Here is a 17098-nt window from a genome sequence, read left to right as displayed (position 1 = left end):
AAAAAATATGAGACGGGACGAAAAATGATGTCAATGCTTTTGCGTTCTGTTGTGAAATGTTTGCGCTCCCCAAGAAACTTTTGAGTTCTTTGCAAGCGAGCGCAAAGTTTCTTGGGGAAACGCAAAAGCATTGAAATAGATTTTTTCCATCATCATATCGCTTCAGGGGTTTCGTACTATAGTGGGAATTAGCGTAAATTGCTTTCAGATAAACTACTTGATAGATCAACAGTTTGAAGAGAATTTAATTGAGAAATTTAAAGACAATTTTTATAGCAAATTACCTTGATGAAATATCATTTGGTTTAATGTTAGATACATTTGAAAGCAACTAAATCATCCCCTTTAGGCAACACAAGAGCACATGTGTGCTGGTCATTTGTGTACTAGCGTAGTGTTTCTGGCTTTTTATTTTCACTGCGCATGTGAATGATTTCGCTGGTGTGCCGCTATAAAACAAACCAAGTCGTAGCAGAAAAGCTAATTATATCGCCAGTTTGATGCAAAATATCGGATGCAGGTTAGTAAAACGTTTCGCTGTGTCTGACTCTCAACGTTGGTAACGCCACTGCTGGTGAAGGTCCGATTGACCACAGTCTGGCAGCTCAATATTGCATTTCAGGGAAACAAAATTACAAAGGTATTCAACCTTACTTCTCAAAAAATAATCATGAAAAACTGTTGAATTTTAACAACTCGCAACCTCTCTCTCACGCAAGGGAGAGAGATGTCCCTGGGCAAGAAAAAACAATGGATATATGGAACCAATCCACATTACTAACACCTGTCAATCATCTTTAAGAAAATGTTCAGTGGTATTCAGCACTGAATTTTCTTATAATAGTTACTGGTATTTTCATATAATCGCTGCTCAGGAGCCCAGTTTACTCTCCATGTAAGAAGTCGCCACCTAGGTAAAACTTATATATGTAGAAAAATATAGTTTAATGAAATTTATATATCTATTCATTTCTTTTTTATCTTTTTTTTTTTTATCTTATCCACCATGTAAAGTTGTGTACTACATGTAGCAGTGTGAGTAACACAGGATCATGATGGATCACACTGCTAAAACACAAAATGACATGAAACACCTTTGCACTATGCCTGGTTATTTCATATTTAATTTGTGATTAATAGTTAGTTGATTGGCATATTTAGGCAACTGCAATGAGTTATTCTACAATATGATTACAATGTAAACACCACAGTACTGAAGTTACTGTATCCAACAAACAGTAAAGCACAACATTACAAGGCAAATGGCCATTTAAGCATAGATTTGTTCTTGATGAAAAATAAAAACAAAATTAATACACACACACGCACACACACACAAAAAGAAACAGCAACACTTTGCATTGGTTCAAAGCCACACGTTTGTACAGTTTCCAAATCAGGTGACTATCCCGAGGCAGATTACAACGGTGTCTGACAAACATCTAAGCTCAGTTCAGCTGATATAGCATGGTCATTTTTTTGGACGGAGATCATGAGACTTTTTGGTTTCTTGTGGTGTCAGGGCCACAAATAGGTTGTTACATATTGACCTTTCATTTTATGACACATTTGTGTCTCTGAACCACATATTGACCTGATGTTAAACAAGTTCCTCTTCTGATAAAGCTCAATGTGATGATAGTACTGAAGGCTTTATCAGTGAGGCTGAATCAAGTAGCTGGATGCTGATATGAGATTCACCGATAGCCAGACCCAGCATCTAATACTGCCTCTCCAAAAAACCATCTATGTGAACTGGTTAAATCTACGTTTGTGTGTTTGTGCTGGTTTTATGGGTTCACCCACGTGCCCATTAGGGGATTTTGGCTGGTTCGGCACATACAGGTTTTTATATTGGCATCATCCATTGGGCTCGAAGAACATTTTATACTAGGGCTAGACTGAACTACTAGCATCCTTTATATACTTTCCGCAATACAGAGACAAACTGATCTCTTTTGTTTGGACATCATTTAGATTGTTGTAATTACAAACACTGTCAAAGAGTTTGGCAATCAAACTTGATCATCAGAATCTTTGGCTATTTTCCAAAAAGGGAATAAAATCAAACGAGTTCGAATCACCTATTGATATGTATGGATAAAAAAAAGCTGAATTATTGAAAGTTTACATTGAATACCTCAGATATGCTCCTTGATCCCCTCATTAAGTTTTAACATCTTTAAAATGATGGTGAATTCCTAATATTTCACTGACATGGGAATCTTCTAGGTTAGTCGATTGGAGAAAAAGTGGTAAATCGTTTATTTTAAGTTATTCTTGATATACCCTGACAGGATTATGAATGTAGTGTCTTGTCATAGGAAAGTAAATGTTTAATATTTGATCATTTTCATATGCTTGGAAGAGCATACGTTTCATGCAACTACCAAACCTGGTCTAAAGTCTCCTTATATGTAACAATATAAGACCTCGAAATAAGACATAACTAAAAATCTAAATTCCAAAGCTGAATATATACACAGTAGAAATTATAGTAGTATACATAGTTCAAAACATGATTTTGTCTTCACACCTTTGTTTTTTTTTAAAAAAGGTCTGAATGGTAACATATCGAAAAATAAATACAACAATAAAAGAACAGGGAATTCTTGCACATTATCCACTAGAAAAATTATTAATCTTATAATATGTCATGTATTATGAGATAGCATAGTTTTGTCACTTGTCTTTTATGTGGCATAGAGGGTTGACTGAGGTATGATTTTAGCAATGCAGCTAACGTAGGTTTTGAACAGCAGGATGCTTCTCAGTGTCATTTACGCAAAAGTTTGATGTTTCAGCGAATGGCAATAAAGGTGCGGTCATAACACACCACACATGGCATATTTCAAAACATTACATTTAGAGGCCCAGGAATAGTTAACTATATTTTGTGCCAATATACTGTGAATTGTGCCATAAAAGTCCCGTTCTTCATGTACATACATATTTTATGCGAGATTGGCAATTGCAACGGTTACGAGTGCACTGAGTATGTGCACATCTGTCCAGTTCTGTCTACTCCTTTGAACATGTAGGACCACAGATGTACGATAACTATTTTTTGGAACTTTGAAAATGTACCATTTCATATCACTGAGTCAAAGACCTTGCGGTTTATGGTAACATTTCAACAAAACAATAGAAAAATGAAACGGAAATAAATACTCTTGACAAGATTAAGGATATTTAAGTCGAAGGATTCTGGACGCTTTTCCAGGCAGCATTTGAAGACTCTCCCTACCCTCTGGTTGTCCCCTTATATCATGATATTGAATTTTTTTTCTGTCTCTGTCTGTTTTATTTTTTCATCATTACCCTCCTATACCTCCTCCTCTCTTCTCCATTTCCCGTCTCAGACGTAAGGCAGTATGCCGTAGACGAACAGGGCCATGACAGCAGCGCTGAAGAGGCCTGCTACAGGGACAGTGACAAACCAGGCCAGGAAGATGTTCCGGAAGAGACGCCAGTCCACAGCCTTCTTAGAGCGGATCCAGCCCACCGCCACCACTGAGCCCACCTGCACCCACAGCAGAGGAAAAATCAGCAGTAGCACGATACACAAACATGAAATGAAAGCAATAAAACATGGATTTCATCTTTCAGATGGGGAACTAGGGATTCAATATCTATGGAATGCATTTTGTTATTCCTGAAGGCTTTTTAAAGACCCCATGAAATCACAATCGTAGTTTTATGTCCTGTTGAATCAGGATGTTAGATTGATGCATATTACAGTGTTCACCCCATTATTATTATACATTTTTTTGTGGCAGCATAGCTTAGAAATTGAGACATCTTGTTGTTAACAGACTGAAATATATCAAAATATGATTTATATCAAGATGTAATATAGAACAATATCTACTATACAGAAATTATGTTTAAAAGGCATAGTTCGCCCAAAACAGAAAATTCATCATTTACTCACTCTCGTGTCATTCCAAATAGGTAAGACTTTCGTTCATCTTTGAAACACAAATGCATACATTTTTTAATATCCTCTCAGCATGTTTGTCACTTCAACCACGCACGTATAAAAATACATCATAAAAGTAATCCATATGAATCAAGCAATTTAATCCAAGTCTTCTGAAGGTACATGATTGCTTTATATGATGAACAGATTTAAATTAGGTTACATTTTGTTTTATTCATATATAAATTTGGCTTGTTCAATTATATTTTAATTGGGTTTTACGTACGTACACCCACCAACATCTGTTGCCATGATGTTTGGAATGACTTATCGTGAGAGGAAAAAAAATTACATTTTAGTCGCATAACATCGGTTATACCATGGTCTGGGTGAATACTCGATTCTGATTGGCTGCAGGGTGTCCATTAAAAAGTGATAGAGGACACCTAGTAAAGGACTTCTGGTGAAACTGACTGTTTACAGTTCGAAATTAATAAATAAATGCGCTGGCTACATCAGCTGTGAGTAACCATAGCAACAGGCAGTAAACTGAAGGGTTCTACGAGCTGAGCGGACTATAAATATCTCCGGTTGCTAAATAAACAGGCGTAACCAGGAAAACCAAGTTATTGTTTGTAAAAACTTTAGATTTCGATTGTAAAACTAATTAAAATATAAACTAATGTTTTAAAAATGTGTTATTTGGCAAGTGACCATGGTATAAGCGGGTTAATGCCCTTCGAGATGTCCATTGTCAGTTATTAATGGACTTCGGCAGAGGCAAAGTTGCGCTGCGCGTCGGACGGTTCACGCCTCGCCGTCGTCCATTAATACCTGACAATGGACACCTCGTCAGGCATTAACCCTTACTTAATGGAAACGCCGTCATTTAGCAATATTTTTTTAATCGACATTTAGCAATTATCGCAAAAGTTCTGCAAAAGGGCTTGTCTTTAGCAAACTGAATGTTCAGAAAACCATCTAAAATTATTACTACAGTATATGGACCACATTTTATATCGCCACCACGAATATATAGGAAATATTTGATATATCGCACAATTATATATTATAGAGAGCATTTTACCAAACAAAAATGTTGGCAAAAGCTCTGACTAGCCAATACATGGCTTCAAAGCTAACAGACATGAGCTAAAAGCCAGAAAACTTCAATTTTGATTTCATAGGGTCATGTGCTTAATATGTCTCCTGAATGCACTGACATAACAAAATACATGGATTTGATTATTAATTGTGCAAAGTACTGGGGGCAGTGGTTAGTCAGAGGACACAAAGTACCACAAGGTTTGAAATTAAGCTTTCTTTTTCTTTATAAAATCTGGGTCAATCCTCAGTAAATTACAATTAAGCCATTTAACAAAGCCATTCTCCTGCTCTGCATTAGTCATGTTCTCTTTTTGCTTGAAAGGTAAAGTCATGTCATGTCCTGCCTACCACAGGGCAGCGGGAGGAGTAACATTTCCATACATGCTGTGTGACTCAGTGGTGCTGGTGACAGGTGTTGTGCTAGATACAAGAGCGATCTGGCTGTTCTTATACGGTCAGTGTAACCGAAGCCTCCGTCACAGGGGGGACTAAATCTGGAGCAAAAGTCAACCCAAAGTCAACAACAGAGAATAAAAGACTTCAGGCCTTTAATTCTCCCATGACTTTCTTCAACATTTAAACCCCATGAACTTCGCAAACTTCATGTAAGATGTAACCTGTGGGCCATGCAACTAATCCACGAATTCAAGCCAAGCATCATGACCTTTTTGTGAATTTGGTGGTATCATTTGTTTAGCAAACAAGCAACTCAATTTGTTGAGGCTTTAATCAACATACACCTGATGAAGATGAGACTCCTCCACAGCTGCCATGTGTTTGTTCCGGTTTCAAAATGATGCAATATAGGTGGCTTTACTGCACAAAACTCAACCTGAACGGCCTGCCAAATCATGTTTTGGATGCTATGACACAAACATGACACATGCTCCCAACAGTAATGCTGATAATTCGAATACCCAAACTAGGGCTGTCAATCGATTAAAAAAAAGAAAAAAAAAAGTATTAATAATATGTTGGAACATATGCTGATTATTTAATTAAATCAATATTTACTCAGAAAAGGCCTCAAATGGAGAATTCAAAGAACTAACATTATTAGAGATGTTTAAATCTTGATTTGTTCCCATATTTTCAACAACAATAAACCCATTAATTAAACTTTATTAGAAATAAAACATTAAAAAAATAACATTAAAATGTGCTTAACCCCATAAATGTTTGATAAAACAGCCTAAATTGAGCTGCTAGTCAATAGCAGTGTTAATGTTAACTTAAAACTAAAACTACATTTTCAATATTGAAAAAGTTTGAATAAAATATAAATATTAGATGAAAAGCTTAAACTTAAACATTTCTAAAGTTAAAAAAAAAAAAAAAAAAAAAAAAAAAAAAACTAAAATGAATAAAAATGACAAAGCACATAAATGACAAACAATCTCAAATTAAAATGAAAATTGAAAAAAATAAAACTAAAACTAATTCAAAATATTATAAATACAAATAATATAATAAATACTACAATAGTTTATAAATAATAGTAAGATAACACCAGTCAGTAGGGGCTAGATAGTTTGAGACCAAATGTTGTTTATATAATTCCCATAAATTCTGCATTTGAATTGTTGCATATAGTCGCAAACTGTTGGATATAGGGTTGGGTATCGGGCTGAATTTAAGCGATTCTGATCCTACTTATCGATTCCCAGTTTCAAATCAAGTTAAGTAAAAACATTAATTCAAACATTTTGTTGCAGCAGATTTCCATGAACAAAAATCATCAACCTAAAGAACACTAACATTTTTCTGTGGTTTTAACAAAAATAAAAGCCATTAAAGTTTTGTGAAAATGATGGCAACTTTTCAAAAACCCTGGAGGGGAAAGAGTTAACATGTTAAATTGAAAGCCCTAATCCAAACTGTTAACATGTTAAATTGACAGCCCTAATCCAAATTAGCCTCAATCCAGTTTTTAAAGCACTAGAAAGATTTTACAAGATGTTTAGAAATCTGAATAGAGGTCATGGAGTAGAATGAAGCCAAACATGCTTAAAGCCCTTGAATTACAAAGCATCCCAGCACACGCAAGAGAATACATAGAGGTCAGCTCATGTCCACTCCAGGGATTTGTAGAAACAATAAGTAAATAGGATTAATTTTATTTCGATTTTTGACTATAGGCGAGGTTGCTGGACTGTCAGCTGAATGTGAACAGTTCAGGCTGTTGACCTATGGTAATGAGGAAAAATTAACTACTTTTAAATGGCATTACTGCAAGTGACATGGTGTGGTTAACACGTTTAGTATCTCAACTGAAATGTATGCACTACACAGTAACTTTAAGAAAACATACAGACTTCGATTTCTACCTTTTCTTTAAAACAACTTAGTAGATGAAAAAAGAATGAATCAAAAAAGTGAATCAAAGCTGTAATCATGGAGTGACATGTTTTGCAGAGGTGAACACTGATTGGCTGTTCGGTGATTATGCTAGTGAAGCTATGGGGTGGAGTTTAGCACTACCAAAGCTTCACTACTATACCAATACCTTGCAGTGGGTGGAGCTTATAGGAACGCCCACATTTGAGGCAACAAGCACTGTTAGAGCGCTCATTACTTCAATGCAAAATCCACTGTGACAAATGACAAGACAAAGACAAACAACAGATAAAATGTAAGAGACAGGCATAGCATGGAGCAAGACACCAGTGGCCCCGAGCATACGTGGACAAATACACAGCGACATGCCATGAGACAGATGAGGAGGGGACAAAGAGATGATGTGGTGAAGCACAATCCTTAACACAATAAACACAAATCTGTGAAGAGAAGACAGAGTTATTTCATTCTGTATGCACCAAGGCCACGTGTGAGAGAAGAGGGAATACTCGTCTTCATTTCTAAAGGGTTTGAGAGAGCCGTCTTAGCCTTGATGAGAGGGTTCATTGTCCCATTGACATCAGTGTGCAGTAAAGTTGATTTATAACCATCAGAAACAGTGACCAAGCCAATGACATCAGAAACTGGATGACTCACCTCAGAGAACCTAGAGTGCCTGCCAGAGTAATCGTGATTAAAAATAAATGCAACAAATGTCAAGAAAAAGATGTGCTTGACCTTCGGAAAATGTTGCTCATCCACTTCAGGTGGTAAAACAACAATTATATGAGAAGCTTTATTTTATATTTGTTAAATACGTTTTGGAGAATTTTTTCAACCTGTTAATAAAATGTAGGTAATTTTGTCTAAATTATGTCTAACAATGCAATTTTAAAATAAAAAATAAATTTCATAATTTAAACGAATAATTTAAATAAGAATAAGAATGTTTGTTGGTAGTTATTGACAAAGTTATTTCAGTATTATTTATATACTATTATAGTATTTATTTTTATATTTTCAGCTTTCATTTTAATTTTAGTTTAAGTTTTAGTCATGTTATTATATGCTTTTGTTTTTTATTTTTTATTTAAAATATTTAGTTTTAATTCATTTTTTATTTTATTTTTATTATTCATAGTTGTAGTTTTAGTCAATTTAGTATTTCAACTTAAACTTTTATTTCAGTTAGTTCCTGAGACAACATTTCTAATATTAAGATTTCAGTTAACAAAAGCTATTTTTAATAGTTTTAGTTAAATAACAACACTGATTATTGATCAACTTATATTTCCCATAAATAAAAGAAAAGTATTGAAACAAATTCTTCTTACAGTACCTTAACTTTAATTACAAGGTACAACGGACGAATGCAAATCAACAATAAAAGTCTAATTTAAATTTTCTACATTATTTATGCTGGTGGTAATTAAAGCTAAATAAGAATTTTCTACAATGAATTATAATTGTAAAATTGTATCATTGTATGATTTTAAATGTTAATATATACAGGATTAATTTTGAAACTTCTACAACTCATACCATGTTCATTTTATGTTATCTAATAGTTCTTTTTCTAAGTACAAGTGATTTGTGCGTTTATTTATGTATATTTGTGGATAGGGTGTCAAGTGTTGCTGTTCATCATTATTTGTGATTCACAACAGCATCATATGCTGAAAGCTGATTTCGGCAGCTCTTGTTCCCTGTACAAACAGACAGTTCCCTCCTCTCTCCAGTGGCGTGCACACAGTAACCTGAGGGGGCCAGCTGGGGTCTGACCCGATCTTTACCTTGCAGTGTGTCGTACTGATTGGAAGTCCGATATTGGACGCCAAAACAACAGTGAGCGCAGAGGCCAGTTCAATAGTGAATCCACTGCGGGGGGAGGGCAACAGAACACAACTTTATACAGTTACACCTGCAATTAAACCAGTTATGACAATGCATGCCACTGAGAAAGGCTGGTACACATGTACAGCACGAAGGTCTAGAGGAGCAGAAACATTTTAACAGGCATGCAAGAAGTCCACGAGGAGATGAAGGTGGTGTAGTAACAAGAAAACAGGGTTGACAGGTTTTTGCCTATGAAATGTGTGCGTGAGGGACAGTAAACGCGTGTGCATGCATGCAGGTGGAAACAGCGGCAGCCTTGTGGTGATTACGGTTGTGCTGAAATTGTGCTGATAAACTCTCCTGTGGCCTCTTAAAACACACACAGACAGCAGGAACACGTGGGTAAGATATGCACTGTGCACAAACAAGCAGACAAACCATCCACAAAATCATGCAAACCCATCTAAACAGCAACTTTTGAAATAATGCATATTGCAGGAAGTTCACTATCCCAGGGTAAAGTGCCCCTATTATGCTCTTCCGAATATTACCTGTCATGCAGTGTGTACTATAGCTGTTTGTGAATTTAAAAGATCTGCAAAGTTTCAAAGAGCAAATAAATGGAGTCATTGTCTCCCAAAAGAAAGAACCGATTCTGAACTGCGTGAAACAAGTCATCAGTAATTACAGTCTTAAATTCTGCACAAATCTATTTAGGTTTGTAACAAATTTGCATAATGCCAGCCTATGGTCTTCACTGTCTACCCACGAACCACGATCTACTTTGATCTGCCCTCAAACACAACAGTAATAGATTTAACAGGGAAATATTATGTCATTTTAGTGTAAAATACTGTTAGTGTACAGATTTTGGATTTAAGATTTTTACCGCAAGTTTAAGTCCGGTAAAACCTAGAAGGTTGCTGCCATATTTTTTAAGGTTAAACCTACTGGCAACCAAAGCTGCCGTTTTTTTTACCGTAAATTTCAGGATTTTTGCAGTTGTAGCTGAGATCTGAAAGAGCTTGGTTTGTGTTATCAATAGGTAGAGAAGATGCTGCTTGCAAAAGCAAATCCACTTTGCATGCACTTCCAAAGCACAGGAACTCAGACTCAAATTGATACGGTAATACCAACACTATTATTACTGTCCTTATCACTGTGTATACAAATGGTGAAATTCAGATAGGGTAATGGGCATTTAGTTTCTGATACGTGCTGTAAGCGGTAGACCAATGGCAGATGGCAGATTAGGCCATCTGACCAATCAGAGCAGAGTGGGTTCACGAAAAGTAGAGGCTTAGAGAATCCTTTATTGAACCGTTTCAGACACTGAGAAAAGAGGTGGAGCTGCAATGTATATTATGAGAAAATGAAAGTGTTTTTTTTACCTTGGATGCATGTAAACCTATTGAAGGACACTTCCAAAACAATATTACGAACCTTTTAAATAGCATAATAGGGACACTTATTTAGATAGAAAAAAAAAAAAGAAAAAAAAACTTCCTGTCAACAAACATTAAAGCCAAGGAGCAACCTGACAGATGCTGAGGTCATGCTGATTGTTATTTTTGTGAGCTATGCGAGGGAACATGGCCACCTGATCCACAGTCACTTAGTATAGACTGGACTGTCATGCAGGATTATAGAGTGACCCTTCAGGGTGAAACAACTATAGTCACCAACACATATTTCCAGAAACTGCTAATTTGCGCGCATATCAATATAATTGACAAATAATACGATTTTAATTAAAAAAAAATGACACAATCCCAATTAAGTTTCATGAATTTTCTTTTTTGTTAAAGTTGTTACTATAATTTTTTTATATTAAAATTACCAATGCTATAATAATGCTACATAACATTATTCTACATTATTCAAGTTGTTTTTCAATGTAAATAGGATTTTTTTCATTAAAATCCCTGCCACTTAAAATATTAAAGAGAAAAAGGCAGAACATTTAATAACAGATAATTTGATATAGAAAAATAAATAAATTGTGCCATGAAATGATCCAGGTTTAATTGCATCTAAGGCCGTGTTAATTTAGTATCATTGGGATACTATTATAGTTTCTATTTTTTATTAGTTTTTATTTTATATTTTCTTTTTAATTAACGTTGGCACATCAAGTTAAGCTAAATGGTTTGGATTTGGATTCGGTTTTCGGCAGAATGTCCAGAAAGTTTAAGTTTTGAGCAAGTTACATTTCAGTATATCAGTGTATAGTAAATCACAATTCCTTAAAGGTCCCATTGCATGAAAATGTCACTTTATGAGGTTTTTTAACCTTAATATGAGTTTCCCTAGCCTGCCTATGGTCCCCCAGTGGCTAGACGTTTTGATGGGTGTAAACCAAGCCCTGGGTATTTTTGAGAAAATGAAAGCTCAGACGGGTGAATCTAGAAATCTTCCCCTTATGTCGTCATAGGGGGAAAGGTCACCTCCCCTTTCTCTTCTTTGCCTGCAAAAAGAATTTGGCCCGCCCATGAGAAAATAAGCTGCACGAGTGCGATATTGGTTTTTTCTCAAGAGACATCATGGCTTGCAAACGAGCGAAGCATGGCAGTTGCTCAGTGTTTGGATGTACAAATGAACACAGAAGTATTTTTTTTAGTTCCTTCATCCAAGCCTCTGAAGAACCAGTGGGTTATTTGAATTTCTGATGTGATAATCTTTCTCTCAAAGTCGTTCAATACTGTTTATGCATCAGTAAATTAAGCCAGTGACTAAACGATCAACTTCACGTCGTTTCTCTTAGTAGGATGAAAATAATCTTACTTAAACTGTGATTAATATAGTAATATAGCGATCAAAGAACAATCCCTTTCCAATCGCCCAAGCTGTCAATCACACAGCGCGAGTTTATCTGGACACTTGCCAAAACTCGTTATGAAATCAATGACGCTGTTACGCTGCACAACGAAGCTCTTACTGTACTTACCTCATGTTTGCATTGGTGAAATCATTATTGAGAGTGCAGAAACTGCGTTGCAATGATAAGATCTTCATTCACGCGATCAACAGGCTGTCATCTGCTCAATGCTCATCACTGCAACCTTTTATGTGATGGGAATAGATCTAAATACTTAAACTTCTCACAATTCGTTAATCCCGATAGCTGTACTAGTAAAAACGTATAATAGCTGTAATAGTAAAAGTTTTCGAGAGAGTTCCACATGTAATGCTAAATATTTCATATGCAAGCATGTCAGCCAATCACAGCAGTGGGCGTTTACACTGAAGTCTCACAGCAGACACGCCCCTTCAAACAGAGCGTTCATATCAGAGGCTAAAATCAGGCTAGGAAATATGCCTTTTATTTCTAAATTATAAAAACTTTTGATCTAAAAAACATAGTAGCATTATAAGGGCACCCCAGGAAACATTCTAAAATAATAAAATAATCCATGCAATGCGACCTTTAACAAGCATGCTTATAAAAATGATCTGAAGCTCATTTTCTCAGAACAATGATGAGATTTTTTATAGGGTAAAATCTTTTGTTCTTATTATGAACTCAAGCTCATTTGTTTTTGACAGTGTGTCTTGTTACTAAGAGAACGCAAGGTCGTTGAGGCCATGTGCACAAGTGTCTTGCTAAATTTAGCAAACCCAGGCAGTTCTGAGTGAAGGGTGTAAAACAGTGACCACTCTCTTTAAACTGCCTTTATTCTAAAGTGTGTTTAAAATTTAAATTACGGTCATTCTGCGGTGATATTTAACCGGATTTGTGGTGGCAACACAAAGAGGGATTGAGGGCAAGTACCCAAACGAGAGAGGAGAAAAGCCGATATACAGAACTAATCTAGCAAGATTTCAATATCAGATAAACTGTTGTGACCCTGCTGCCAAAGCACATGCTCCGTTACTGTAGTCTACCATTACACCCTTCAGCACTGATTTAGGACCAAGAGGAAGGTTTTAGTTCTGTCAGATTTTTACACCAAAACTGGTCCTCCCCTTCTGCCATTTTCCACTTGCTACAGGAAAAGATGGACAACTTTTGTATTGTCAGAAATAAATAAAACATGGAAAAATGGTGTGTTTTTGGCATGGGTTTACTATAGGAGGACACTTACATTAAGCCTGCTGTATACTGTAAAAGTTTTCTGTCCTTTCTAATTGCTGCTTATTAGAATACTTAATATAAACCCAGTGAGATCCTGTGAAATAAGGGATAAGTGAGGGATAGTGAAGGGATAATGAAAATTACCCCATGATTTATTCACCCTCAAGCCATCCTTGGTGTATATGACTTTCTTCTTTTAGACAAACCAAATCTGAGTTATATTAAAAATATCCTGGCTCTTCCCAGCTTAATAATGGCAGTGAATGAAGGATGAGATTTTGAAGCACAAAAAAGCACATCCATCCATCATTAAAGTAATCCACACAGCTCCTGGGGTTTAAAAAAGGCCTTCTGAAGAGAAGCGATGCGTTTGTGTAAGAAAAATATCCATATTTAAAACTTTATAAACTAAAATAACTGGCTTCCGACAGACGGCCGTACGTTGATTTATAGCGAAAGAGTAACACTTGACCTGACGTATTGACAAACGCAGAAGCGCAGAGGATAGAGCAAAACAAAATACCAGTCATGAATTAGAAGTCTAAAATGTCAGAGGATTTTGATATAAGAGAAGAGGAGCTTAAGTTTGTTCCCCAACCCTATTAGTTTGAACCGTGAGAGGCGTCGAAACTTACGCTACTCCTACATCGCGTCACGGGTTACTCTATTGGCGTAAGTCGACTTGTGCAGGCCGTCTGTCGGTAGCTAGTTATTTTAGTTTTTAAAGTTTTAAATATGGATATTTTTCTTACACAAACGCATCGCTTCGCTTCGGTTCAGAAGGCCTTTATTATCCCCCGGAGCCGTATGGATTACTTTAATGATGGTTGGATGCGCTATTTTGGGCTTAAAAATCTCATCCTCCATTCACTGTCATCAGGGCCGGCAGAAGCGCTGGGAAAACAGGGCAATTGCCCAGGGCGCCAGACACTAGAGGATGTCGCACCATGACGCGCACGAGCATTTCAAACTTGTGAAGAACTATCTGCGGCTACGTTTACATGCAACCAAATAATCCATTAGTAATAGTAATCGGATTGGCGGCTCAATCGGACTGAAAAGCCTTCATGTAAACTCCTTAATTGATCCGACTGAGCTTGATGCAAATAAAATTTCGATCAGATTGAAAGGGGTGGTTTATTCCTTTTCTAATCCGATTGAGAGAACATGTAAACACTCGATCGGATTGAAAACCGAAACTGAAAGGACTGTGCATGTGCAATAACGTAGAAATAGTGCAATGACGTATGACGCGCTGAACAAGCTGTTCTTCCTTTTGAATAAAGTGTCATATAAATGAGTGTCCCGTCATTCTAAAATTCTCCTTTCACTCAGTGTCTGTGAAGGGGCGCAGGACAACGTCCCACCTGACCTTGTTTCGGATTCTCATCCACATGTATCTATCTATCATTACGATTTGCTGGTGACATATAAACACGCACATCAACCCGATCACTTTGTTTAGTGTTCATGTAAACACTACGTTTGGACTCATCAATCGGAATAAATTCAGTCCGACTGAAACAAAAGGTGTCACAAGATTGTTTGAATTTGGCCGAAATTTCAATTGAGCACCCAATCTGTCGCAAATTGGATTACTCCAAGATAATTGAAGAGTTCGCAGCAGCCAAAGCAAGACAGGTCTTCATTTAAATGGTGAGTCAACTGTTAATTCATTACACCTGTCTTAAGTCAACAGTAGGGGTCAATGTGAGATAAATTGACATTTTTTCTCTTAAAAATTTGAGCGTAGGGGGTGGCATATTCCTATTTTGCCCAGAGCTCTGGATTGTCTTCCCCCGGCCCTGACTGTCATTATAAAGCTTGTAAGAGCCAGGATATTTTTTAATATAACTCCAATTGTATTCGTCTGAAAGAAGAAACTCATATACACCTAGGATAGCTTGAGGGTGAGTAAATCATGGGGTAATTTTCATTTTTGGGTGAACTATCCCTTTAGGAAGACTTCTTACACAGCTGGATTAACCATCACATCTGCATGCAACAGAAGCCCACACACCAATCATCATGCACAAACGTCATGCTCTCTGCCAAAAAGCTGATCTCACCTGGAGGGGGTGATGGGAGTGAGGTCTTTGCCCATTGTTTGAATGACACGTCGACCCCAAACCCACAATCCAGCACAGATTCCCAAGCCGCCATAGAACAGCAGCCAGATCGGTGTGGCCGCTTCCTGCATCACCCCACCCTGGTCGTATATCAGCCACAGGGCCACCAAAGGACCAATTGCATTACTGCAGAAAAGACAAAACACAGGGGAAAATTTCTACAATGGGGATGCAAACTGTATGGAGATCAAGCCATGTGGTCTATAAATCAACATATTGCTTTAACTCTGCTTACTCATGATTACTTTTTTACCTTGCAGTTCCTACAAGTACCTACAGTTCAAGTTTGGGTTGATAAGATTTTTGTAACATTATTATTGTCATTGCTGTCACTTGATTGATTTAATGTGTCTATAATTTTAATGTCCTCTACAGCATCATAATATTTTGTGCTAGCAGAGGTGGCAATTTTTTTTATGAATTAATTTGCCCCCCAAAACTAGTAATAATTCAAAATTATATGAATGCACAAAGAAATATAAGTACTATAAATTATGAATAAACAACTATTATTAGTACTACATTTTCAGTTTTTATATGCATGTATATATAATGTACACACACACAGTACAGGTCAAAAGTTTAGAAACATTACTATTTTTATGTTTTTGAAAGAAGTCTCTTATGCTCATCAAGTCAATATTTATTTGATCAAAAATACAGAAAAAAACATAATATTGTGTAATATACAATGGGAAATAATGGTTTTCTATTTTAATACACTGTAAAATATAGTTTATTTCTGTGATGCAAAGCTGAATTTTCATCAGCCATTATTCCAGTCTTCAGTATCACATGATCCTTCAGAAATAAGTGTAATATGCTGATTTATCATCAAATTTGGAAACAGTTGTGCTGCTTAATGCTTTTTTTATAACCTGTGATACTTTTTTCAGGATTCTTTGATGAATAAAAAGTTTTAAAAAGAACAGCATTTATTTCAAATAGAAATCTTTTGTAACAATATACACTACCATTCAAAAGTCTGGAGGAAACAATTCATACTTTTATTTAGGAAGGATGTGTTAAATTGATTTAAAAAAGTGATAGTAAAGATTTATATTGTTAGAAAAGATTTTGAATAAATGATGTTCTTTAACTTTTTATTCATCAACGAATCCTTAAAAAAGTATCACTTACAAAAAAAAATATTAAGAAGCACAACTGTTTCCAACATTGATAATAACCAAGTATCAAATCAGCATATTAGAATGATTACTGACTGATCATGTGACACTGAAGACTGGAGTAATGATGCTGAAAATTCAGCTTTGCATCACAGAAATATATTCTATTTTAAAAGTATATTAAAATAGAAAACCATTATTTTAAATTGTAATATTATTTCACAATATTACAGTTTTTCCTGTATTTTTGATCAAAATAAATGCAGGCTTGATAAGCATAAGAGACTTCTTTCAAAAACATTATGTAATGTTTCCAAACTTTTGACCGGTACTCTCTCTATATAAGATGTTAACCGTTTAAGTTATTAAGCAGCTGAAGTTAGCCTAAACACATTGCCACGTCTCAAGTCTTAACAGTCTGGGTATGTGCCAAATCATCTGTAGAGCCGTGAACCAGATCTGTGGCACTCAACTGAGGGCTTGTTCTCAGGACACACTAATGCTGTGGAATGTGAAAAAACTATGCAAATACAGGTCTTATTCTGAACTCGCTAATCACAAAGCT

At 36.0% G+C, this 17098-nt stretch overlaps 1 protein-coding gene across 5 annotated transcripts in view; it reads right to left on the bottom strand.

The window, feature by feature from the left end:
* Positions 1-1107: 1107 nt before the first annotated feature.
* slc20a2 (solute carrier family 20 member 2) overlaps positions 1108-17098 on the bottom strand; it is a 47770-nt gene continuing 31779 nt past the window's right edge. For 2 of the 5 annotated variants that reach the window (XM_084138362.1, XM_084138363.1), the window contains exons 9-11: positions 15347-15532; positions 9160-9244; positions 1108-3523 (exon numbers count right to left, since the gene is read on the bottom strand). In XM_084138362.1, the coding sequence (XP_083994488.1) occupies positions 3359-3523; positions 9160-9244; positions 15347-15532 (436 nt within the window). In that variant the 3' untranslated portion in view covers positions 1108-3358. Of the gene's footprint in view, positions 3524-7535; positions 7621-9159; positions 9245-15346; positions 15533-17098 lie in introns of all 5 variants that reach the window. The other 3 variants (XM_084138365.1, XM_084138366.1, XM_084138364.1) reach the window with 2 other exon arrangements.

Source organism: Abramis brama, assembly GCF_963993115.1.
Source record: "Abramis brama genome assembly, chromosome: 16".
NCBI classification, from domain to species: Eukaryota; Metazoa; Chordata; class Actinopteri; order Cypriniformes; family Leuciscidae; genus Abramis; species Abramis brama.
This window is presented reverse-complemented; position numbering and strand designations above follow the sequence as displayed.